General features: G+C 36.8%; 3 protein-coding genes across 3 annotated transcripts; 2 read left to right on the forward strand and 1 right to left on the reverse strand.

The window, feature by feature from the left end:
* Positions 1 to 6,918: 6,918 nt before the first annotated feature.
* LOC143449169 (uncharacterized) lies at positions 6,919 to 8,973 on the reverse strand. Its single transcript, XM_076949264.1, has 3 exons — positions 8,075 to 8,973; positions 7,868 to 7,989; positions 6,919 to 7,654 (listed from the first exon to the last, which is right to left on the reverse strand). The coding sequence occupies exons 1-3, from the start codon at positions 8,133 to 8,135 to the stop codon at positions 7,403 to 7,405; spliced, it is 435 nt and encodes a 144-aa protein (XP_076805379.1). The 5' UTR covers positions 8,136 to 8,973; the 3' UTR covers positions 6,919 to 7,402.
* Positions 8,974 to 10,714: 1,741 nt separating this feature from the next.
* LOC143448331 (heat shock 70 kDa protein 12A-like) lies at positions 10,715 to 17,165 on the forward strand. The gene is made up of 14 exons (XM_076948021.1): positions 10,715 to 10,839; positions 11,265 to 11,386; positions 11,751 to 11,991; positions 12,158 to 12,225; positions 13,498 to 13,666; positions 14,245 to 14,313; positions 14,413 to 14,533; positions 14,602 to 14,718; positions 14,788 to 14,892; positions 14,955 to 15,071; positions 15,293 to 15,652; positions 15,918 to 16,094; positions 16,287 to 16,578; positions 16,665 to 17,165. The coding sequence occupies exons 1-14, from the start codon at positions 10,775 to 10,777 to the stop codon at positions 17,069 to 17,071; spliced, it is 2,430 nt and encodes an 809-aa protein (XP_076804136.1). The 5' UTR covers positions 10,715 to 10,774; the 3' UTR covers positions 17,072 to 17,165.
* Positions 17,166 to 20,112: 2,947 nt separating this feature from the next.
* LOC143448334 (membrane metallo-endopeptidase-like 1) lies at positions 20,113 to 26,375 on the forward strand. Its single transcript, XM_076948028.1, has 15 exons — positions 20,113 to 20,342; positions 20,754 to 20,885; positions 21,171 to 21,332; positions 21,543 to 21,623; positions 21,842 to 22,047; positions 23,099 to 23,260; positions 23,389 to 23,645; positions 23,803 to 24,025; positions 24,236 to 24,519; positions 24,738 to 24,891; positions 25,128 to 25,286; positions 25,354 to 25,419; positions 25,531 to 25,632; positions 25,708 to 25,784; positions 25,901 to 26,375. The coding sequence occupies exons 1-15, from the start codon at positions 20,171 to 20,173 to the stop codon at positions 26,007 to 26,009; spliced, it is 2,346 nt and encodes a 781-aa protein (XP_076804143.1). The 5' UTR covers positions 20,113 to 20,170; the 3' UTR covers positions 26,010 to 26,375.
* Positions 26,376 to 27,090: the final 715 nt, after the last annotated feature.

A 27,090-nucleotide genomic window follows, 5' to 3' on the forward strand; every position in this document is an offset into this window, starting at 1 on the left:
TGGAAACCCTGCGTTTAGTCCTTCAAATGCACCCATACATGCCATAAAGTAGCCAAAGAGTTTTTATCAATGCATGGCCACAATAGCTTACATTTTAACATATATATATATATATGTATACGAGCACACCACATAAGTTATTATCCAAGGCCACAAAGGTTGTGAACCCTGTGCTAGGGTAACCAACTGTCATAAATTTCACATGTCTGCCAATATTTGAAAGTTTTAAATATACTATGTCAAAATGTCATGTAATTATTGGCACAAAAAAACTTTTTATACAAAACAAGCCAATTTAGAATTGAAAAATTAATAAAGACTGTCTATCAAATGAGATTATAAACCAAAAAAATTCTTATAACAATACTATATTTATATATGACTACTTAGAGAGTACCTGAGAAGTTATTTTATTTACAAGAGTATTTCTTGACTGAACAAGCAGTGGAAAAACACCGAGCTAGAAGTTACATGTTCACTTGCAAGCACTGAAAGCATTCAGTAAACGTTTACTGCCCCAGATAATCATACCCAAGTTTGAGATCTGAGTGAACCTACAGGCTTTGTTGGAGTGCAATGTCATTGATAAATAAATTTTTAACTTAAATTTATGCTTCACCCAATTTCTGAACTCCTCAAGCTCATTAAAATTTCACAGATAATTATAAGTCCACATAGGCAACATTATGCAATCTACTTTATACTGATTTAAATAGCCTACTTTCACTAGCATCATTCTACTAAAAAAGTTTAACTGGATTTGTGGCATTTGACACAAGAACAAACAAAACAATTGCCATAGGCCAACATGGCTTTGGCCAAGAAGGATCTTGGGTAAAACCAAGTTTGACCGGTTAAACCAGTTCCATTAGTAGTGATTACTTTACCATTGTAATGTTATCATGAAGAATCTGCAAATGCCTTTAAGGCATTTTTACATAATTGCAAGGAAATTAGTCTGCCGCTACCAGCTGATTGAATGACCAGTACTATTCAGATCAATCAAACTCATACGAGCATATGAGACTCACAAATTTGCAATCCACGTGAAACATTATGTGAGCATTTCCCTCATATTGATATTTTTGGCAGTCAATTTGGCTGAGAAATAATTAAAATCAGCATTTTCACATATTTACAAAGACTCCAGCTACGGTTTAGTCTATGGATTTTTATAGATTTTGCATCAATACAACCTGGAAAAAAGGCCCCCAGCCACCAATCCGCGAACCAGGGGCCACATACTATCCTTTTCGCATAAACACGAATATTTCATTATTCATCATTTTGCTATACTATGGTCTTCGGGCAAATTGGTATTCCCACTTTTATAAATTGCAAACATTCTGGGCAACGGCTTGCAAAGGTTTCGCTCAGGTAGGCAGCGTAGCAGGTATGAAAATTTTTACATAGTACAGGAAAAATAATGAATGAAGGTTGTCTAGTTTTAATTTTACAGCGCTTTGAATACTAGGCATTGGTTTTGTTCAACATGAAGTCACGTTCTGTGGTCAGCGCAGCATGTGACGTGAAATGCATTACAGCTTGTGTGGTGTTTGCGCCATGTCACGCATGTAATTTCGACTAAAATTTCATGCGAAGTTTAAAAAATTGACCAGCAGTAAATAGAAACTGAATTACTATTATCACATGCGCCGCAGAAATCACATGAAGTCTTACACATTTCACACTGCATGCTTCACTAACCACGTATCCAGATGTCATATCAAACAAGTCCCAGGCCCAGGATTCAAATACCGCTCTAAAATAAAAACTTGGACACATATTTTTCATGTTTTTTTTTATTGTGGAAAGAAATTCATATGCGACTTGTGTCAACAAAATCGCCACAATCCGATGCCTGAAACATTTGCAATTTAAAAAAAGGATCGAAGTGGGTGGACAACTTTCGTTGTTATTTGGTATGTATAGGTGATGAAATAAATCTTGCCACCCAGACAGTTACTTGGTAAAGGTCTATTATAAATTGGTGTTATAAGTAAAACATTCTGTATTCATGTTGATGAAACTTTTGCGCACGGACCTGACTGGAAAATATGGCAGTCTCTGTCAAGAAATCGTGTGTGTAAAGATGCAAATTTTGGCATGATGACAAACACCGAAGCCTCAATTCTTTGTTTACTTATTATCAATTGGCGTTCAAACAATCAGTTTTTCTTTATTTATTATCAATCGACGTGGTAAGTAAAATATTCGGTGTGCAAATTGATAAACCTCAAAATGTCATGCGTGCAAGTGTACCACTTTTCACTAAGCCTATAGCCTATGGTAAATTAGCCTCACTAAAACTTTCAGAAATACACCAATACTGCCAATACAGCAATAACAATAAATTATATAGAAGTACTTCAAACCAGTTTATTTAAAAAATCTGCCGACTTAAAATATATGTAGGTTCATCAGACCTAGTCTGCCTATGTATATTCAAAATTTACATCCGCCAAAATCCACTGGTGTAAAAGTTGCGTTCTATACATTGCGATATAGGACTAAATCTTTAAGAAGCCTGAAAGGGCTGAAATGAAGAAAATAGGCCTCGTTTGAAATCAATGTATTCGATTTCAGCCCTTTCAGCCTTTTAGTGTGTCCTGATCTTTGGCAAAAAGGCCCTAACTACTAGCCCAGTGGTTCTTAAACTTTCTTGGCTTTCGGCACCCTGCTAACAACAAAAATATTTTGCAGCACCCACAGTCGAACCTGAGAGCTTCCGTATTGAATGAAATCATATTTATGTGTAGGTTAGAGCTTGAAATCAAAATGTTACATTGAAAACAGTTTTGAAAAACTACAGAACCGGTGCATAACATTTGTGACGTCAAACATAGCACCGGTATTATGGCATTGGCTAATAAAAATTTATGACTTCAAAATTACATCACAGCACGCTACCGTATTCCCTGGACTAGTGAATAATGTGCAATAGCTTGCGGCACCCCAGCCAAACGCAAATGGTTGAAAACCAAACCAAACCCGGCCAAACAAAAAAAAGCCAAACCCGGTTGAAAACCACTGCACTAGCCAGTAAGCAATAGCTCATAGCTTGTAAAATCCAGACTGGCTCCGGGCTAAGGTTCGATTAAAATATTAAATCAATCTTTAAATGAATTGAAAATTGAGTGCGTAGAAGTCCTGTTCAAGTCAATAGATGCAAAATTATGCACCTAAATTGTGTCACTGTAGCTCTTCGAAAACAACCTTCAGTGCACCTTTGGAAAACTTTGCAATCATAACTATTTTTTTTCTCACTAACGTTAAGCACACAATGGGAGCGCAGGAAATTCACATTTGTCATCGATATACAGTTTGACTGGTGACAACAACAAAACATAATCAGTTGTAAATTTATTCATGCGTAATGATTTCCTACCACATAGAAATCTCAACTATTTGATGCCGAATTTTTGTAAGAAACTTATGTTTGAAGCGTGAACACCCGTCAGATGAACGGGCGCCCAGATTAGTTCCGTCTAAGGAATATTGTTACAATTGGAACAAGATTATTTATTATCAACCGGGGCTCCAGCAATTAGAAATCATCACCAAGTTTATGACGTGAAAGATTTCTCTCAATCCGAGGATCATGACACCGTAACAAATTTTAATTGCATCAGCATTATGTCATGCATCATAAATGATCACAATTTTCATAACAAAGGCTATGGGTACATCAGCTGGTGATTGGGTGGCCCTTTTTCATTACGTCTATTAGCAAAATGTTTTCCTTGATAATGATATAAATTTCTTTGTTACAAACTTATCGTAAACGTGAAAGTGTGAAGTCTGGGTGTCTCGCTTGGTCTGCCACTTTAAGAACCACAAACGGAAAGTCCACACAGCTTACTAGTGTCTATAATCGACCATTGGCAATAATTACCAAGGTGTGAGTCGGCTGCATATTTTTGGATATTATCAAATGGCAGGCGGGTCCAATCGCTACATATGAATGTCATGCATAAATACTGTAAATAGTGTCTTTATATACTTCCATATAAAGATATCTAACTACTCTGCTGTAACCTGTAATAGACCTTTTGCACAATTCGTTGTGCCCATGCCCGAGAAATGCGTTGTCGGAAAATTTGATGACAAATGAGCTTCAGGTCATAGGAAATGTATGTGAATTTTTTTACCGGCACTATTTTTGTTATTTTCAACGGCACCACTATTTTTCAACAAAAAATCATAGATTACGGACTCATGTATGTGTGGCGATCGTGATAAGCAAATTAAACAAGTTCTATAATTGGCATTTGTTAAGCAATTTTTGTGTTCCCAGTCAAATTCTAAACAAATTTGAAATGTATTGTTCCTAGTTTAATCCTTATTCAATCTTAGTTACAAATCGACATGTGACGTAGTTAAGTATGTCAAGTGGTTTTCTGTACCCGGTGCAAAATCGATTTTAATTCTTTGTGATAAAAGCTTAGAATGTAACATAGACAAGTAGATACGTGTCATTGTATGGCTAATTTGGCATTCGCTCATTGGTCAAAATATGGGAGTATAAAACCTAATGTTTGGTCTAAATCCCTCTCTTCTCTCTGAGTTATTTCTTCTGTTCTGCCGAATTGAAATGATTGCTGAATTATTCGGAATTTGAATCATTACTGAATTGGAGTTATAGCGATGTTTAAATGTGGAAAGATGGTGTAAATGTTCTAATTCGATACAACCTATTCGGACAATATAACAATTAGACTTTATGAAGCTGGTGTTGATTTGAAGAAACATTATAGAGACAGTAAACGCAACGGAGTCAAAGACAATTATCTCGGAGTCTAACAGTAAGACTGACAGTCTTGGCTGTAGGCCAACTAAAAGCAACACCGCACCATCATCCCCATATATGCATTCCAACAAACGTCGGACGAGTCCCGAATGGTAAACCATTCAAAAATTAGGCCATATCCTACTAGAAAAGTAGGACTTCAGACAACAGCAAGGCAATGAGCCCTGTGATAATTTTGTCATATTATGTGGCAACGTTAAAAGTTGCTGAACGAGGATAGCGTATAACTATAATTCAAATTGGCCTATTTTAGGCTTGAAATGGTACGGAACCGTTTAACCGTAGATACCGGACAACCATCAATAGAAAATGATAGGCTATAGAGTAGACCATGCAGTTTCCTTTAAGTTAGAATTTTTGTGGAAAAATAATTTTTATGATATCTATTCAAAACATAAACAAACTTCGACAATTTACTATTTTTTAACATAGTGAAAGCCACCAAAAAAAGTCTGCATTGTAGACCCTAAAAAAAATCAGCGAAACAGCCGATTTTCATAAAAAACAATCACGTGGCCGACGTCTTAATTCAAGCGTTTAGGCCTAATGTGTGCAAAAGGTTTAGGCCAGGGATGTCCAACCTTATATTATAGTGGGCCGCATTGTCACTTGAAATAATTCTACGGGCCGCAGAACCTATTAAATTTCAAGAATAATGGGTGCATGAAGTACATACTTTTGGAGTGAAAATGACTAGCGGGCCGCACAAAAATCTCAGGTGGGCCGCACTGTGGCCCGCGGGCCGCAGGTTGGACATCCCTGGTTTGGGCCTATTAGCAAGCAACGTTTTGGAAAAAATCCTGTGTGTTCTTTCCTAGATTTGGCTTTCCAAAATTATCAAAATCAATTGAAGCTTATCAATAGTTTATAAGCCGATATTATACTTTTTTGCTTGAAGTTTTCAATAACACCCGCTATATATAGATACCTTTAGGCTATCTACTTGTGTTGTTTTTATCTCCTTGATAGCAATCAAGCAAGCCCCGTTATCAAACCAATCATCATTTCCAATACTCTTTACTAGGTTATAAAGGTTAGGAGTTTGAACAGCTACCAAAGAAAGAAAAACATCAAGCGACAACAACATACAAGGAAACGTGATAACACTTTTGAATTTTTATTATAACTCGAATACCAACTTATATAAAATTAAAAAATGCCAAAATCTAGGAAATGTTTTCTCGTGAAAACTTGTGGGGAACAAAAGTAGAAACATCTACAGAGTAACACATTAGGTAAGGTCGTAAATAGTACTCACTCAAAGTAGTGTGACTTCGGACAAAGTTTGGGGATGGCCTTCCATCGGACCTCATGCGCAATAGTTTTAACGGGAGACTATAACCACTAGCGATCCGCGTATATCATCACAAACCCAACTTTTATGGGCCATAAACCTTTTTACGGCTTCAGTCTTTTTCCTTTTTTGCATTTCCTTGTTTACGACTACCTATAGCTGCAGCTGTATAACCTACATTTGAAAACATAACTAGGCGGGTAAACGACGTTTCAAAATTGTTGGATACGGCCTTAAAGTTATAGACGACGTTTCAAAAGTGTGCACTATAATTTGGCAGCTATTGTTTGTACCAATGTGAGAATATATTTTACTTCAAGGCGTTTCAAAGCGGTAGCTTAGGTGTAAAAACAATAAAATTGTTGCGCTTCGCCCATTTTGAACGTATACTATATCTACTACTATACTAACTACTATAGTAGACAAGCACGGGAATTTGAAAACCAGCTTTTAAAATTTTTTAGCTTCCCCCTAAACGCAATCCTCACTACGTCACTGATTATAATAACTTAATTGATTAAAATCAAGCACTGAAAAATAGAAAAGTTGAAGTGGTCAATAAAAGGGCTTATGTTAGACATATATGCTGCATTTTTGTAAATGGCTTTCGACCACAAGTACACAAATTTATTCGGGTAAAACAAAATTATTTTTTTTCTGCATTCCGGTTTTAGTCTAGTCAGGTTTGGTTTATAAGTAGGCTAAACCTAACTATGCCTAGACATGCACAAATCCTGTAGTCTACTGTGTCCCGAAATTATTAGTAATATCGATTTTTAAACTAGAGACAAAGCTATTAAGAAAATGTTACCAGTTACGAGACATTCGAGTTTAATCAAAATTTCAAATTGAATTGTAATGTCAAATTTATTCTTCTGGTCGAGAAAATAACTTATATTTGCAGTATTTTGAAAATACACAAGTCTCCGAGACAATATCAAGATGCAAAATACAATGAAACAATTGCAAACATGTCACTTTCGAACGGAAAGAAAGTAGAAAAACAGACTTAAGCGAGATACAGTATAGTGTGTGACGTTACAGAGAAATCGTGTTACTTCGGGACTTTTTCCCTGGCAATTAAAAAAAGTAATAACTGATGCAAAAAAAGCGTCTTTTTAATTTTTTCCAAAGACCGTGTACAGGCTTCATTTAAATCAGCAGCAATTTAAAAGCCAAGTGAGAAAAATCACATCACGATCATCACCTTGAAAAGAGGGCTGCAAACACGTGATAATTAAATAAAATCAAACACTGAACATTGTGAAGTTATAGCAACAGATTAAATAATTAATTAATTAGTCACATGTCACATCTCTTTCAAATGTAACTTTTGGTGAAGTGCATTCGTTTGTGCTTATTTGGATAGGGAGCTTTGTGTTTAAATTTTCTTTCTCATTCTTTTTATTCTGTCGGTACATTGCTTCACAAAGTTTACACTGGTTAGGAAAAGGTGTCGGTCTCCCGTCTACGAGAGCACAGATATAGTCATAATCTCTGCTGCAACGGAAAAAGGACCTCCAGTTCTTGTAAAATTGCATGCAGAATGTCTGTTAGAGAAAAGCGTTTCGGGTTAGGCTAATTCTCTTGAAGTAAATTACAAATATAAGAGATTAACTATTTGTTGTACTGCCGTTGAACATCATCTTTATAGATAATATTCAACTTAATATTGAGCGACGGGACTTCTTGTTACTATCAATAATCATTAGATTTTATACCTCTCGGTGTAATAAGTCTTCCTAAAAAGTCAATTTACCTACCAGTGATCGAGCGCAACAATTCTTTTTACAATAGGTTTTGCAAGATTCATTGCGCGTGTCGTTTTCGCACTGGCTGCAACTGCATTCAGTCAAAGACACATCAATACTTTTACTTCGAACATCTAAAAATTAAAAGAAAGATGCAGCAGTGATAAAACTTGTCTCTCACGAAAACAGACGAAAAACTATTAAGTCGCGCAAGCTTACCTTCAATGAATAATCCAAATATTACAATCACAGCTGATATCCTGAAGAAGGTGTGAGACATATTTCACTTGTTTAAAACTAGAAAATTTGAATAAAAGTAGAACGGCTCTGCGAAAATATTAATTCAAATAAGTTACAAAAAGACTTACTTTTATAGTTGTTGTCATTACAACTGTAAACACTGCTCTATCACAGAACTAATCACATTAACCATAAAGCTGTATTTTTTTAGATAGAATTATTTGTTAGCATGTTGCGTTAAACCTTAGAGATAATCTCTCTCGGTTTTCCTACAAATTTAAGTGTTTGCAGTTTTGTTCTTATGCGGTGTATGCTAAATACTGTAATGAACGTTTAGTATACTGACTGAATTACTTTTATTTTAACTTGCGAAGTTAGAAATCATTTAGGCTTTAAATTGTTTTTTTTATGCTGTCAAAAACAACATGTATATCACGATCATGTATATATACAACATGTATATCACGAGTATATGAAACTGCTTATTGTCAAACACTACCAACTTAGATACTAGAGAGTAAGAAATAAGTTTAACCTAGTCTGTAGGTTTCGCAGTAACCAACTTCTCGTAAGGCGGTAAAGTGCCTTTAGGTAAATTCACGTATTAATTCCCTGATTCTTAATTTTTAATAATTAAAACGGCTAGCTCGGAACACTTACGGAAACAATCATTAAGCTTAATAACATAGAGTAGTTGCGATCACAGAAGTTCTATAAGCTGTAAACTATTATAGACAACTTATCTATCTAGTTTAGAAAGACATTATAAAAAACATCCTAAAACCTTCATAACAGTTTATGCTGAGGGAATTGTAAAAGCTCCTTGAAGTTTACTTGACCGCAACTGATATGAACCAAGGACTCAGTTGTAAGCTCTTCGACATTTCTCTGTTCGATGTGTCTGCACGCAATCGTTATATATCGGAAACGTAACGCTTTCTTCTTCAAAGAAGGAAACCTTAGCGCTTTTTTCATGATAGGACACAGGATATTTGCCGAGAAGAACGGCCTGTAATTTTTGGCGTATCGAAATGGCTAAGTCACTGTAGCTGGCCTGTGCTTTATTCGTATTTTATTTTATTTACTACGATTTTGATAAAGTGCCATGACGCAGACAAGCCAATTATCTCGTCAATTCTGCTGCAGGCGACCTTTGCTAGGGCAGTGTGGGCATCTCACGTTACCTGACGTCATAAAGTTTTAATAGATATCTCCTGTGTTGTCACAATGATCGATTGGCAAACCTTCACACGCTTAAGGAAGAAGATATCCTATACTATGCACGTTGTCCTTTCGCTTTGCAGAATCTTTTTGAGAACAAAGTCCCACCAAAATGCTACATCACACGTGATAGGTTAAACTTCCTACAGTTTATAGGTAAAGGTTTTACGTATTAAGTGTCTGATAAAAACTAATCACGTGTGCAAACTTTACCCTTTAATTAAAAAGTTGGATGATACAGATTACAGCAAAAGCAGAACTTGAGCCGTTTTATGCAAAAATAAACTTTACTTCAGTAAACGATACATAAAACCTGCAGCATTGTATGGCTAAAAACAAATAAAACGATGTTTTTCATAAAAGTTGCCGCTATTTTACTGGAAAAAATCGTGCGTTCAAAGCTATTTTACTGTTTCTTGTGAACCTAATTTAAATGTTATAACGTTTTAACCTAAATCTACCTTCTAATTTAAAGTTAATTCCAATAAAACCTTAAATAACTAAGGTCAACTTTTTGCATATCCACTCTCCTAACTTAACCGCCTTTCTTTAGCAACAGGCTATGTTACTTACGGTAAAATAGTCACTCTCTTTCGTAAAATGTTATTGATTTTAACTTTTTTGCAAACATAAAGTTATTAGTCTTGTAATAGTAAAATTCAATTGCAAAAAGCACAAAAACAACGGCAAAGTTTAAGACATAATAAGTTAGTAACTTTTCGCCGTTCTAATTTTGCTTTTTGTAGTTTTTAACTTGGAGAGTGAGGGTTAACTGTATATTTGGATGAGAGATATTTTCCGGGAAATATATGTTTTGTGTCTATACAAGTCCATTAGACGATTACTGTGCCAAATGATTTTGATTTTTAGAATACTTACATAACCAGTAACAAATATTAAATTTGGTAAATCTTTTTATTTATTGTAACACAAAAGAAAATCCAATCGGACCTTAACGTAAAAGAATGAATCTTTTTATTCTTGTGGCCGAAAATCTTTTGATAGAAAAATGGTTTCGGCCAAAAAATCATCTTAGTCATAAAACATTTCAAATTCTAATCTTGCTTTATCGTTATTCGTTATCTTATTGCCAGTGTGCCATTTAATTCATTCATCAACAAGCCAGGAGCAAAAAAAATTCCATCGTGCAAAAGTTCTGCATTTGTTTTTGTAAAAAATGGATCCGGCCAAAATTTATTTTGAGCTAAATTTCTGCCACGTTTCGCACGATTTCCGTGAAAAATTTATCGGAAAAATTTTAGTAAGAAATATTATGTTCCCATAACATCTTGGCTACCAAGTATTCAGTAACATATTCTTTGTAATCCGTTTCTTTATTACGTTGCCATGTTGCTTTTATTACGTTGAACAATACGGGTCACATTCCAAACAGATTTATGTCATTGTTTCAATTCCCTCCATTGTTACATAACAAAAGTCATACGTCGCGCAACAATCATGGACGGTCATCAGTCCTCGAAAAGCGACATGAAGATGATACGCAATTGGGGCAAGGAATCGTAGTAAGTTTTATGTAGTTTTTATGCAGTATTCTAAGTGAAAAAATAAACTTAAAGCGTAGGCTGATTGGCAGTTATTGATGTGTTTGAAGCTCGTTTCCGCAATGAAGTTCGTAGAGTTTTTGATTAACTTCATGAAAGCCATTCGGACTCGACTCTTAGATACGAGCTTTGAAAATATCTACATCTGCTTGAAGCGCAAAGGCTTTGAAGTCAAACATCCTACAAGCAATCAGACAAGAGTTATATGTTGCGTGTTGTGTGGACTGAGAATAAACGTTCCACGCATTAACTGCCGTTCTATATTTAGAGTAAACGATGTGGTACGGTCGGAAAAATACTTTTAAAACGTTAACGTTTTGAAGCAAGAGGCCGAAACATAGTTCCGGATTAACACTTTAGCTCTTTAATTAAACGTTTTGTTGCAGCCGGGAAAAGCTTTCGGTAGTTCACGCACCAGCGCCACCTGGCTGCGAAGGGAGAACCAGAGTTGTTCCGGTTACCGTAGAAACAAGTGACGACAGCAATACAGTAAGCAGTGATGACGATGGTAGGTCAAATTTCTTAAGCTTCATTTTACTTTACTATTGACGAGTTTGATTTGTTTAATCATTTATTCTTGACAGGTGGTTTTACGTCATAATTATAATAAATTAACAGCGTATACGATCAACCCGAACCCACGTAAGCTTAACGTCCAACATCAAAGCAAATTAAGAAGCGTTCACTTTTAATAAAAGACTACTGCAGGGAGTATGAAACACGATACCGCCACGTATAGTTTATAGATTACTTGATCATTGCACTTAATGACCACATTCTACGCCCCACTCAAATCTAACGATTATTACGCGGCGGCCAAGTTGTCTGCTCTTTTATGTCTTTTTAACAGAAATTTAATTTTGCTTCAATAGAAAGTCTCTCGACTTTGTACGAGGCGGAGGAGGAACCTCTCGATATCAAAGAGCCCGACGAAGAGCTTGATGATGATGACATCATAATCGACAGTACGACGTCATCGTCAACTTTGACCGTCATCCACAGGAAAGACGACTCGCTGGATGACATTGATGACATCATAGAGACCCCTAAAAACGTCTCGATGACGAGCGTGGCAACGATTGGCTCAAAAGAAAGAACAAGAGTGACGCGACGGTCTAATAACTTTGACTCCCTTTTATATAATACCCGAAGAAATTAATATAGTCTTATAGTGTTATTTTATATGCGTTAACTTTGCGATAGTAAACAATTGCTTGATTTCCACACCAAATGTCTTCAACTAGTTTTTGTAAAGCCAAATGGTTTTTTATCTAATTAGACTGCCCGAGGAATCCAGTTTTATTGGAACGTTCATCAGAGGAAAGCTGAAAGCCATTCACAAGCCTGGTACGTTGTAAATAAAATAAGTCGCACGACACATATTTTATATTTATAAGGTTCCGGACTTGTGCTGTAAACGACGATTTTATGACGATCACTATATGCGGCCACTTTAAGTGTTGCATCAGTTTGAACTATATTAAAAACGGAATAGCGGTGTAGCCAATTCAGCAATTTTGCAGATTATAATAACTTCGTTTTCAGCAATATCATCACGCCCTGAGCAAACTTTTAACGATATTAGATTTACCACAAATCGCACCAGACAAGCAACAATGGTTAAACCGAGGAATTTAATGTAATTTGCAAGTGTAAGCTAATACTTGTGGGATTTTCCACGGGTGTCATTTGTGGTTTTGTTGGCGGATAAAGCGCTGTTATGAATTGAGCAGCATATTCGTTGAATATGGGCGTTGGCGAGATTCATATCAGCACTGTAGCGATTGTTGTCTACAATGGAACGAAATCTCTCCCGTAAGTTACATTGTGTGTTTACCGTAAAGCGCAATCAACATATCTCAATTCGAGGGACGGGCTGTAATGTTAACTCGACGCTTCGTGGTGTCAGATATCGGTTTAAATGCCCTCTGTGACATTATAAACATCTTTTAATAAGGTGAGTTTGTATGGCATTGTTGGGATAATTGCGACGTATTAGGTACAAATATAAAAAGAAATTGCCTTATTACATACCAGCAATTTGCTAAGGAATTTCCCTTTATTAAATCATACGTCTGTGGTTGCCTAAGGTGATATGGTTTGGATATTTTTATACCTTGGCTCACTTAAGCTAATCATTTTATCATTATACGTACGCATCATCTCGACATGGCATCGAATTTTTAAGAAGTAAATCGTCCGAAAATAGATCGCGGCTCTTATACTGATGAGTTCACATAATCGATGGCAAAATGTGGCAAAACACTCCAAAATGTTGACCTTTCTGCAAAAACAACCTACGCAGATATCACTGGACATGCCCTACATCACGGACTTTTTATTTAACTATAAATCCTTTTTTGTACCGATTCTGATAATGTGGGAATAGCCGATAACATGCCAACGCAGCCGCATTTGGTGGACATGCAAAGAACGGTGCTGTTATCTGAGCACATACAGCGATTCCTGCATAATGTCAAACGGGCGAAAATTCCACTGACATGCCTCTTGTAAACGTCACAGCTCTACCCCTATGTATAACGCTTCATACACACATTTATTTGGGTTCGTCCAACAATATTGCGTCATCTCACAAATGATTCGTTTTGTAAATCACAGAGATAACAAAACGTCAGCGACTGGCTACGGGACGCGAGGATGTTACACTAGTGCGTAGATCGTCATCAGCAAAAGCGGAATACGCGATGTATAAAGAGGAAGAATTTACCAGTTCTCAAAAAGATGAAACGTCATCATTAAATACGTCACGGTCTTCATTATCGTCCGGGTGAGTGAAATAGATTGTGGTACTTCTATATACTGTGTAATGTTCTAGAGCATAGGTGGGCAAAGTGTGACTTGCCGACATGTTTTTAGTGGTTCTTTTAATTGAATAGTAATATCTACTATTGTTCATTATCCATACATTGTTTACCGTATTTGTATTTACACTACTAATTTTGTGGCTCGCTGGTGTTCGTAGTTCTCCGCAAGTTCTATTTCTCTTTCATTGAACAAGTTTGCCCATCCCGCTCTAGAGAGTAAAACTTTTAGTATGAACGAGCAGCAGAAAAAAATACGATATTTGTTTGGGCAACGAGTAGTCCTATACTGTAGGCAACAATAAATATTCCAAAAAAAATTGACCCTTTAGCGCAAAGGACTTTGGTGCCTGTGGCAAATGCGGTCATGTGTCATACCAGTGCAATAGGGTATGGGATGAAAAGCTAAGTTATAAAAGTATAACTCGCTTACAAAATCTTCATGTTAAACGTGGCCTAGGGCTACGTTTGGTAAACGTTTTAGTGCTAAATATAGCTGTAGCCAGTTGTTATACCGACAGTTAAACGAGGGCATGTTTTGCAGATTTTTATCCATGACACCTAGACCTCCGCACTTCGTAGTCGTTGCGATAGACTTTGGAACGACTTACAGGTGACGTTTATCACACAGGAAATAACGAGTTTTTATGAAAAAACTTTTTATGTAACTTTAGCTTGGTTGTTAAAATCCTGATTTTTGGTGATTTTGTAGTGGATACGCGTTTAGTTTTGTCCATCAACCAGAGTCTGTCCACTTGATGCGAAAATGGTCGGGCGGTGACCCAGGAATAACCAATCAAAAAACGCCAACAGTTGTACTACTCCGTCCATCGGTATGCAGCCTTTGTGACGCCACCGTACAAATCATTGTTGTGAAATTTAATTCTTTGTGACCTCACAGGGCGAATTTCATTCTTTTGGATTCGAAGCACGTGATTTTTATCATGATCTGGACGCAAATGAAGCAAAGAAGTGGATTTACTTGGATCGATTCAAGATGAAACTTCATTGTGATCAAGTAAAATTGACCGAAAAAGTAAAAGTCCTTTAAATGGAACAATTACATTCCATCCTTTATCACATATAGACTTTGAGCAAGGCCACCCAGCTCGAAGCTGCCAACGGGACACTTGTACCTGCCCTAAAAGTGTTCGCACACGCATTACGATTCTTCAGGCATCACGCTCTTCAGGTAGACACCAGTAGTAACCTGTTCGTGCTTCTGCAAAAACTGATAACAATTTCTTTTGTCAGGAATTATCAGATGAGCTTGGCACACGCATGCGCAGTAACGACGTGCGCTGGGTAGTCACCGTACCTGCTATCTGGCGCCCTCAGGCGAAACAATTTATGAGACAAGCAGCATACCAAGTAATTATAATAAGATTGAATTTGACTTTTATTCAGAACAGGGGTTACATAGAACATTGGATATAAATTTCAAACTATTGAACAAAAGCGAGTGTCCTAGCATTGGGCAAGGTATAACTCTTGTCATAGTTATTTGCATATATTAGGAACTTTTCGATTGCTTTAAACAGTAGTAATCTTATCTTCTGATGTCTATAGCTCATTTCCGGTTGTAATTACAGGCAGGATTAGCGACTGAACATTATCCGGAGCAACTCGTTATCGCTCTTGAACCGGAAGCCGCGTCGATATTCTGCCGCAAATCACGTTTCACTCAGCTGCAGAACCCTATGAATGATGACGTCACAGTAGAAGACACCTTGACGATCGGAAGTCAGTACATGGTGGTCGATTGTGGGGGAGGTACCGTTGACGTCACAATTCATGAAGTCCTCGGAGGGGCAGGGTTAAAAGAGGTAGAAGCGGCGAGTGGAGACGCAATGGGAAGCGTGTCTGTAGACAGGGAATTCGAAAATCTTTTGAAGAAGATATTCGGGGAGAAGTTCATCTCCACTTTTCAAAGAAAGCGACCCATAGGATGGGTAAGAATATCCAAAATCGAACTAAAGTTTGAACTTTGATGCATGCAAATTGTTTTAGTAAAGAGCAACCCTAAGACATTTCAAACATTCCCACTGCTCTTTTTTTATCCGCGGATACTTCTTATTAATGTTCTCAGATTCTTGGTGTACAGGCTGATTTTACTGGTCACACAACACTCATAGGCTTCTTTATAATGCCTGTATAGGTTGAACGGGTTGAATATCCGGGAAACCGATTCGTTGATTTTGTTCAATCTTGTCTTAGGTGGACATGATGATTGCCTGGGAGTCTCGAAAGCGATCGACCACGCCCGACCGTACTTCGCCGCTAAATGTCGCTTTGCCGTTTTCATTCATCGATTTACATCGGAAAATTCGAGGTTTTTCGGTAGAGACCGCGATTCGAAATCTGTCTGACAGCAACATCAAATGGTCTCCACAGGTACTACATGTATTTGCAGCAGTAGGATATAAAGCTTTTTACACAAACAGGATGTAAGTAAATATCGACAAAGTTAAAAGTAGAACAATTTTCTCCAAATGACTGCAAATGGTATGTCCGACAAAGTAAAAGTTTTTACGTCTCTTTTTCACAAGTGTTGATTTGTCCTGTGAAAATGCGCTTATACTTCAGGGAATGCTGCGAATATCGTCATCACTCATGCAAGATTTGTTCGCTCCCACCTTGAACGCCATCACAACCCATGTTACAAGCCACTTAAATAAGACTATCTCCCATATTTTCCTCGTCGGTGGTTTTGTGGACTCCCCAATGCTTCAAAGAGCGGTCCGTAACGCGGTTGGGAACCGTGTTAAGGTCATAATCCCACCTGATGCCAGCCTGACTATTTTGAAAGGGGCCGTTTTGTTCGGATTGGACCCGACCGCAGTGCGAATGCGTACCAGTCACATGACATATGGCGTCGGTAAGTGTTTGCTTTAAAATACCAATACTTGATACAGAAGCTATTATTCAATCACACACTAACCTTCATAAAACAAACATCACCAGGGGTCTTGAACAGATACGTCACTGCTCTACACCCGACCTCGAAAATGCTCACAAGGGGATCCGATGTTTGGTGCAAGGACGTATTTGATGCTTACGTCAAATCAGGTGACGTAATTGCCCTCGGTGACGTCGTGCAACGAAGTTACGCTCCTGTTCGACCGAATCAGACCGAAATCGTCATCAACTTTTACAGCTGCCCGCGTCCTGAAATCCAATTCATCGACGAACACGACGTCATCAAATGCGCTACGTTACGCATCAAATTGCCAGTGGCGCATGCCATGCCACCAATGCGGCGTCGTGAATTAAGAATTTCGATGATGTTTGGTGACACTGAGATAAAAATAGACTGCGTTGACGTAACGACGGGATCTCGTGCCGATGCCCGAGCAGATTTTCTCTCATAATTTAATGATTTACTTTGACTACGTAACCATATACGCATTGTGTATATAACAAAGGTCAATCATGGTATGTTTGCAATAAATACGCCCGACTTTCCGGAGTGTAGTTTCTATTCGGTAACCTCGATCACCTTTCAAATAAAATAAATTGAAAGATTTAGTTACAGATACATGACGAGTCCGTGCATCGAGAATTTCATGATGAACAGCCAAGTAAAACATAAAGAGGTCCAGCTTACACCTGACAAAGCTGCTCCCATTTGTAGTATATGTCAAACATAGGCTATATATATGCAGTATTACTGTTATGTAAAGTAAATCTTTTACAAATATAAAAATAACTATAACAAATTTTACCATAATGACTTTGAAGCTGTGATGGCTTTTAGACGTGACAGCTGCAACTGCAGAGAACTGTAAACGAACCTCTGGCTGAAATCTGTGCTGCGTATCAGTGCCGGTAAACGTTGCTGAGTCAAACAAATTGACGTTTTATTTAAATTTACTCGTGCGAAGTTGTACAGTACATTGAGCAAAAAGCACTATCTGTTTGCTTGAAAATAGGTACTTGATAAGGCAATATGATATGAATATGCCGAATTAATTACGATTGGTTCACGTAAGAAAGCAATACCCAATACGCAATATTAACTTGATTGATTTAAAGGCGAATTATGCAAATCATTATCTTGCTAAATGCACGTCTTGGAAATGTGGAAATCTTGTTCTCTCAATATTATCAGCAAAGGAAGCTCGAAGAAGTACGCGTAACCACCGCGCCTCCTAATTACTGATCAATAGGGTTAGCAGAGGAGCACATGAGTACATGCCGACCTCATTGCTATGCAATTCTGGTCAAATGAATTTACTAAGGCAAGAAAAAAATAGAAGCTTCGATTAGAAAACCTAAATTAGAAATCGCACAAAATGCTTTCAAATCCAATAATAGCCGGGGCTTCTATTTGAGTGAATATAGTTTAATCAGAATCTAAAAATGTAACACGTACGTGCATAATATCTACACTCTACAGTATGGTGCCATTTCTGATTGGGATAAAGCGCTTATGACAAAACTTGATATATCAACATCTTTCAAGTTATTCAGCAAGTTCTAATAACGTCATATGTAATTGTAAGCATTGCTTAAAACTATAGGCCTAAAGATGCATTTTCCTGCTGATGGGGACACTGTTTACGGCACACTTAGAAGAAATAGATTTTAAGTTTTGAACAGCAGTGTATATGTGTCTATTCTTTTGAGTAGACAGTAGCTTGTTTTTGTCTGATTCATCAGATGTTTTTACAATGTTTTTGCAAAAAAAAGGAACTGGTAAAAAAACTGCTAACTTTGTAAAGCGTTGGTACATGGTTAATCAAAACATAAACGAATCACCCATAAACTTTTGTCAACACAAATCGCTTACAAATGCTGTGATCAGATCGACCAACATTTATCAGAAAATATGGATCGATTGAACTTTACCTAGGTCTGACTCACAATAGGTCTTGGCAAAATATTTGCTCGCGGCTCCTTCAGAACAGTTTGGTCGCTATCTACTTAGCTTTGTATGATTCTTTATCCCATTATAATTCTTCGCTAGTTCAACACGTTGCTAAAAGCCATCGCTACAACTTATAAGGGCTCATGTAATATTTGCAACAACGGTCAATGCGCTAGTAATTATACGGGTTCAAAAAACACGGTATGTAAAATTTAAAGTAGGCCATTTCAAAACAATACAGCTTGACGTTAAAACGTTTTCCGTGAACATATTACCATTCAAAGCCGGCCCCACCTTGCCAAAAATGTTTGGTTTTATGCTTTCTTACACGTACAATAATTGCCAATTTATAGTGAACACTTTTGACAAGCCGTGTACAACGATTTTGTAAAACTGTACTGTTTATAACGATTTTGAAACGTCATATACTCTCCTATTACAGACTATGTTTTTCATTAGGTTATAGCTGATAAGTGGGGGCCACAATCAAGGAAACGCGATAAACCAAGAAGATGAAAACGTAATCCAGTGCATACAATTTTTTTAATTAGTTGGTACGATTGTTTTTTAATATGCTAGAATTTTATAGCCTCTCAGGTGAAGTATAATGCAAGTGATTTTCTTAAATGCATCGTTTCTACAAATCAAAGGTAAAATAACCAAACCAGACGGCTATTTAATAGAAACTAAACAACAGGATTTAAAGCTACAACTATAGATCAGATTGTAATAAACTAGATCCATGTGAGTAAACAATCGATTTGCGATCGAAATTAAACAGGAAGTTTTCTCCCACGTTTGCCAGAAAAGTTTTAAAGTTGTCATTATTTATTGTGAAGTGCTGGAGAATAAAATTATTTTTGCAATACTGATTATTTAAAGCCAATAAACCTTGCGAGAATAACATGTGCATCCCCGTTTTTCTTTCTCTCATGTTCCTAAAAGTGCGGTTCAAAAGAAACTATATGGCAATCGAGGCCGTCATCCCGTCCAATTATTCCAAAGGCGAAAAGATTAGACTTGAGTGTACTATGCTTGCGTGCTAATCACATGAGATATGATATGAGTAAGTGTTTACATTGACGGATATAATTAATTATCCAATCGCATAAGAGCTATTACTCAGTAACAAAAAAATTTTGCTTACACAGCAAATAATGGCGTTCGGAAGTATGTTTAACAAATAGCTTACTGCCCTCCAAAATACTTACATAAGGTACAGAGGTTTAGAGCAAAGAAGTATCTACGCGTCCGAAATTTCAATTTAAAGGTTACAGAACAACGTCAAATGCGCCAATGTGCGCAAAAAGTGGCCAATGGCGCCGGCCATGCCATCAATGCGGTGTCGAAAATTAAGAATATCGAGAATGTTTCGTGACACTGGTATAAAAATAGACTGTTGATATGGCCACTGAAACTCGTGTCAACGCTCGAACGAATTTTATCTCTTAAGCTGTTGATTAACTTTTGCTTCGTATTTGCGTACGTCACAAGCTGCAAGCCAAAGGTCAATCATGGTAAGTTTGCAATAAATAGGGAATGATCCACGGACAGCTTTTATTCGACAGCAGCAGTCAGCTCGTAGATAGAGTTAAGCAAAATGACAAGTCAGAGTACCGACGTCTTAATGATGGACACGAGAAAATCGAAGAAGTCCTGCCGCGTGACATTAGTTCTTGGATTTGTGGCCGGCGCCATGACAATTGCAACCATTACTCTCGCTGTTGTTTACGGTCTTGAAGTCAATAAAACTAAAACCTGTGACGATAAGGGTAAGACAAACAACAGAGTTGTTTTATGGAAAACCACAAAATTTAATTTTTAAATAATCTTCCTAATTAACGTCTGTTCATTGACGGTTCCAATTCACAGACAAAAATACTCGCTCCAGACTCATAGACTTTCAAAAGTTAACCAACATTGATTTTTTTATTGTGAAGCATATGTTAAACTTTGAAAAGTCACTTTTTAATTTTAACTAACTTAATGGTAAAAGCAAAAAACGGTTTCTAAACAAATGAAAAATTGTTAAAACCATAACAACTTTATCTCGAGATATAGATATAATGTGTTTCAAAATTATCATTCTACCATATATTATATTTAAAAGATTATGTATGAAAGCGGTATTTTATACCGTACTTGGTGATGAAGTAAACTATTTTATTTACAATGGGTTTCAGGTACTGTAGTAACCACAGAAGCACCTACAAAAACAACGACCAAAGGTGTCACCACTACAACTGTCGCCAAAGAAACTACTGTCGCAGACACCCAGGCTGAAATCTGCGAGTCTCAAGCTTGTGTAACAGCAGGTAAATATTATAGAGTAAACATAGACAATCATATAATTTTCTACTTAAAAGTTTTAAGTAAATGCGGCAGCACAAAATTGGCCAAATATTTGTTGTTTTGAGACGACGGTTCGCAATATCGGTTTTACTTCTGAATTTATTAATATCGATCGACGACGACTCATCCATATATGAAATGGTATTCAAAGACGATGAAAAAACTATAAATAACATGTAACATAATTACAACTTCTGTCAATTATGAACAAAGCTATCATCAGCATTTTGTTTTGACACAATTTCAAGCATCACGGATATTGAACGCAATGAATCGAGACGTGGATCCGTGTGACGATTTCTATGAGTTTGCATGCGGCACCTGGAACATGGATCACATCATTCCCGATGATCAGTCATCCATATCCACCTTCAATACGCTCCGTGATGACGTGTCTAAAGTTCTTAAAAGTTAGCATTTCATATATATCAACTATAACCTTTGATGTGTTCTGTTCTACATAAAGTAATTTGTATAACATACTGTATTTATAAAATAACGTTTTTGAAAACTAGGAGTTTATGTTTAAAAAGTACCTCAAGTAAAATAAATTTTTAATCAGATAAAATGTTTCTCAACATTCACGTTGTAAATTTATATCCAATATTTCTCATTTCAAGCTGTTTTGGAAAAACCTTCTGATGACGACCGGGATTCAATTAAAAAAGCTAAAGAGTTTTACGCCTCCTGCATGAATACGAGTACGTAAATCAGGTTTTATTATCAATATCTATACCTATCGTCACCTGCAGTGCTCTATCGTTTCATCTTGTGCAGGTCACAATTTGCCACTTCTCATTTTGAAAATGTGTATAACTCTTGCAGCATGCTGTTGAGTGTTTCATGCAATTGTGGTGATCATTTTTTAAGCAGAGTTTCAAAGCATAGGATAAAAAGACATATCTCTTGTGATTTTTAGGTGTTATTGACACGCTCGGTGTTGATCCAGTAAAGGCATTGATCACTGAAATGGGCGGTTGGCCGGTTATTGGTGACGCATTTGATAGCTCTTCTTTCGATTTTGAAGACACGCTCGGTAAATTTAGGTCTGTCTATGGCACCTACGGTATCATGTCCAGTTGGGTTAGCGCTGACGACAAAGATTCATCGGTCAACATATTTCAGGTGAATTTAGTTGACTTTATGAGGAAGAATCGTGAATTTTGTCGAAACAATTCCTTTATTGAACGTTGACTATAGCAGCTCACTCATTGCAAACAATAAGAAGTTAATTTAATGATTAATTTATTGCGCTGGTGGTTGACGACGTTGGAGGCTGTACATTAATAACAATTAATTAATATAAAAAAATCAAGCACGAAAACAAACTTGATGAAAAAAATAACGTATATCAGCCCTAATATAAATTTTAAACAGGTTAAAAATCCGTGTGTTACGGATATAAATTTAGAAAAACTCAATTCCTTTTCAACGTCACCATTTACTGATTATTATAATTAAGCACACAAATTCAAATACAATAAAGAAAACATAATAAAGCTTTTCCAGTTGCAACAATGCAGAAATTTTAAGGTAATATTCGCAAACGTTTTCTTATCGCTGTCGCTGACTGTCGCTCATTGCAAACAATAAGAAGTTGATTTAATAATTAATTTATTGCGCTGGTGGTTGCTGATGTCGGGTACAGTAAATTGATAATTGTTATTAAAATGTTGGTTGACGTAAACGACTACAAAATATTTTCGCAGTGACTGGGAATCGAAAACTTTTATGTTAAATGATTTTTGTATAGCATGACAGAACTCGATACCTTTCTGCCAGCATGGAATTCATTAACACTTGAAATTCCAACTTTGAGTGTTTGCATATATTGGTCGCTCTCTTTTTTAACTGGTGTATATCGAGATTAGTTTATCATGGTTAAACAATTTGGATGAATGCATAGGTGATACTTTCTACTAATATAAATGACTTAACAGGCGGCTTTTCCTATTCTCCAATAATTCGTATTAATACCAAAGCAAATGTTATAATGATGTTTTGCGTAAAGACTTACATTTTTCCACTTACAGTCTATTTATTGGACATTTATTGTTCAATCAGCTTATCAATTGTATGAAATATATTACTCATTTACTTACAGAAAACAATACCAGACCGTAGTGAAACAAGCAGCTAACATAATCAGCAGGTCTAATTTTCCTCAAATTTTTAGATGGACCAACCTAGCCTTGGCATGCCGGATCGTGATTACTACCTCAACGAAGACACCCGTGACAAAACTGAGCCTGGTTATAGACAATTTATGATTAACTTCATGACAATGATCGCAGGTTCTTCGGCCGACGCTACGAAAATTGAGAATGTTACTACAAAGGTATATAAGCTTCTTGTTTCAGTGTACAGATCTAAACATAATGCTACTGCTTATGAAATGTGATTACGTAAAAATTAGCGCTTCTCTAAACCACAGAACAGGTTTATTCTTGACTTCGTACATTTCAGATCATCGATTTTGAAACCGAGCTAGCTAAGGCGATGGCGCCAGATAGCGAGCGACGAGACACCTTTGCAATCTACAACAGACTGACGCTAACGGAGCTGAGCACTAATGTTTCAGGCGATATTGATTGGGTTCAATACATGAATAAAGTGCTTGAGGTAACTGAAGGTCCCCTCACTGCTACTGCTGATGAAGAAGTTGTTGTCTACGATCCCGAGTATCTGAGCAACGTGTCTTCCATTATCAACATGGATTGGGAGTAAGCTAACAAATTAAATAAATTATTATTATTAAATAGTAGTTCAATCATAGAAAAGAAAGTAGATTTTAGATAAATTGCAATACGTTTCACAACAATCCTTAAACCATTTATATTCGATCACAAAACATTTCAAGTAAACAACTTTATCACTTAGGCTTGTTCAAAACTATCTGGTATGGCGAGTTCTGAAAGATAGAGTTAGCTACATGAGTGCGGATCTGAGAGAAACAAGAGCGCCATACACTGAAGCTGTATCAGGAACAACTTCGGAGGAGGCGAGATGGCTGACATGCAGCGACACCGCCGAGGGATACTTTGAGATGCCGGTTGGGTCGCTTTTTGTGGAGGAAGCTTTCCCGGAAAAGAACAAGGCAGTGGTACGAAAAATGTAAAGTAAATTTCTAACTTCAATCTAAGAAGTTTTTGAGATATAACAAACAAGTTTGAACGGAATTAAATTAGTCAAAAAGGTGGAATTGCCACAAATTTGTGTCAAGATATTGATTGCTATCTTATTTGTGTGCTAAACTTACATATTGTCTTTTGTGTTTATTAGAAATTCAAACTGAATTTTTTGTGTCCATTAGACTGAGCAACTGGTAGAGAATATAAGAGTCGCTTTCAAAGGGTTCCTGCCCGCAAACGACTGGATGGATGACCAGACAAAGTCAGCTGCTGAAGTCAAAGCTGATCAAGTAACACCGATCATCGCTTATCCTGATTATATCGTGGACGCGTCAGATCCGAAGATGGACAACGATTATGACATGATAATCACACCGAACGAATACTTCAAAAGCATCCAAGAGTTGGTTGTTTGGGGAAATAAAAATTCATTTGGCAAACTCCGAGAACCCATTGATTTCACCGAGTGAGTATATTGCATGGCAAATTCGTTATGTTGTGGCTTAAGCCATTAGAGTAGTTATTTCGATAAGTGACAATTATTACCAGTATAATTTTAGATGCACATGATGCATGTATATGATTAGGCTGCATCTAAGCCATTAATTACTACGATGAGTTACAGCTCTATTTGAATATCCTGTCGTGGTTAATAATGTCTCCTTTACGCTCGTACGTGTTTAGATGGATAACCGGACCAGCCATTGTAAATGCTTTCTATTCGCCGTCAAGAAATCAAATCGTTTTTCCGGCCGGTATTTTGCAACCACCCTTCTACGATGCTGGGCAACCTAATTCTATGAATTATGGTGGAATTGGAATGGTCATCGGCCACGAGGTGCCAACATTGTATATTTGTCATCATCGTTCATTCATACAGTCAGTCAGTCTAAGTAATACTATAATTAAAAATGAAAAGAAAACCACATAGCAACCAACTAAAAGTGAGCAATCCACTGACACGTTATACTATGTCTTTCAATGCATGAAACTTTAAAGTAAGGAAACCCATTAGATAAACCAGTTACCTAGCTGAATAAAGTAAACGTTACAACAACATTTGGTTTTCCCAAGATCACTCACGGATTTGACGATAGCGGCTCGCAATATGATGGGTATGGCAACCTGAATAACTGGTGGACCGATTCATCAAAGGAGAATTTCAACAACAAGACTCAGTGCATGATTGACCAGTACTCGTCTATGACTTGGGCAGTGGCGGATAATCGAAATGTATGTGGAGCACAATTGTGATTGAAAGACATATTACCGATGTTAAATATCGACTTTATACTTGTAGCTGAATGGTGAACTGACTCTTGGAGAAAACATTGCCGACAACGGTGGCATTAGAGAAGCATATACTGTAAGCCAATTTTCCGAACTGTGTTCAAACTATTGCAAATATTTGTGTCAATTAAGAATATGCTTTATTTATAGTTAATTTTTACCTATTTCTACTTTATTTACCACACAGGCTTATAAAACATGGCAATCCCAAAATCCTCAAGGTGACCTTAGGTTACCTGGATTAGGAAACTTCACACAAGATCAATTATTCTTCCTCGGATACGGTCAGGTAAAGCTTTGCTTTGATCAAACGAATTGTTACCTTTTGCAAAAGTAAGTCAGTTGTCTCCGTTCAAAAATGCAGGTATGGTGCGGCACATACAAAGAAGCATATGCCATTAGATTGCTCACAACTGACCCTCATAGTCCTGGAGAGTTCAGGTTCGTAAAGTCTCAACACTTAAATCGTTGTAATCTACTATATTCATTTGACGCATTTAAGCATGAAATGTACAGAGACTAATGTATAACTTTACAGCAAGCTTTCAATTTATCAGAGTTAACGTACCGAGCATGAATTTCCCTGAGTTCGGTGAGGCTTACAGTTGCCAGCAGGGCAAAGATGGAATGTATCCGAACCCAAAAGACACGTGCCGAGTTTGGTGATCTGAAGTTGATGAAAACTGGTGGTGGATTATGTGAAAATAGATAGAAGGCGCGCCCTGTAAATACAATGTATCCGATAACAAGCACTGTTTCAGTTTTTAACATTTAAGGAGATTTATTTTCTTTGCTCAAATGTTAGGTTATCATCTGAAACGCTTGAACCTGTTTTAAAAGTTCCTTTCAAATGTGATTTTTTGCATTGTAAATTTGCAATAATCTGATATTTGTTGATTGTCACGTGTGTTAAAATGCTTATTCAATTGTTTTTCTAAAAATGGCAACTTCATATAAGGGTTGTTTATATCTTCAGTTGTGGCAGCAAAGGTCGCAAAGTGATGTAATAAAATGTGACCAACAAAAGTTTAATAGCATGTACGGTGGTGCAGTAGGCCGACAGAATATCAAATAAAGATCAGTAAGTCTATATAGTATAGTCAAACAACATCAATATCGGTATAGTCTTTGTCAAACACCAGAAAAAACATGTAAGTCTATACATAGTGTATGTATAGATATGATAATGATAAGTTTTATATCCATTAAAGTTGATGCCAACAACAAGTTGAACAATAGCACCTCAATTTTTTTGGCATTCACGTCGTCCCTAAACCCATACGTCATTGACACTAAATAACTGTATTCAGTTGCACGCTTTACTTTGTTGTACTTATTACGTCCATATTTTTGATCTTTGCAGAAGTTATGTTTAATAATTTTTAGATGAATCAAGCGCAACGAAAAAACAACACGAGAAAACTAGAATTTCGTTAGCATTTGTGAAATGCTTGTTCTCAAAATTTCGATGCAAAATGTACAACTGTTGCGCAAAATTATTGATATTGCATCGGTGTGAATACTTTAAAAATAATCAAGTCCACGCTCTGGGAACGTTAAAAAGTTTTAGCTCGGTAAATCAAGAAAACCTGTGGACATACAAAGTGCCTGTGTGACATATCCCATAAAATGCAACTGGTTTTATCGCAGAGGTTTTTCAACGGCCATAAAACCGTACATCTTTTATAACAAATATTACGCAAGGTGATCTTGTGTGACGTCTACAACTTAGTGCATAGACGTATAA

The sequence above is a fragment of the Clavelina lepadiformis genome, chromosome 3, assembly GCF_947623445.1.
Source record: "Clavelina lepadiformis chromosome 3, kaClaLepa1.1, whole genome shotgun sequence".
Lineage (NCBI taxonomy): Eukaryota > Metazoa > Chordata > Ascidiacea > Aplousobranchia > Clavelinidae > Clavelina > Clavelina lepadiformis.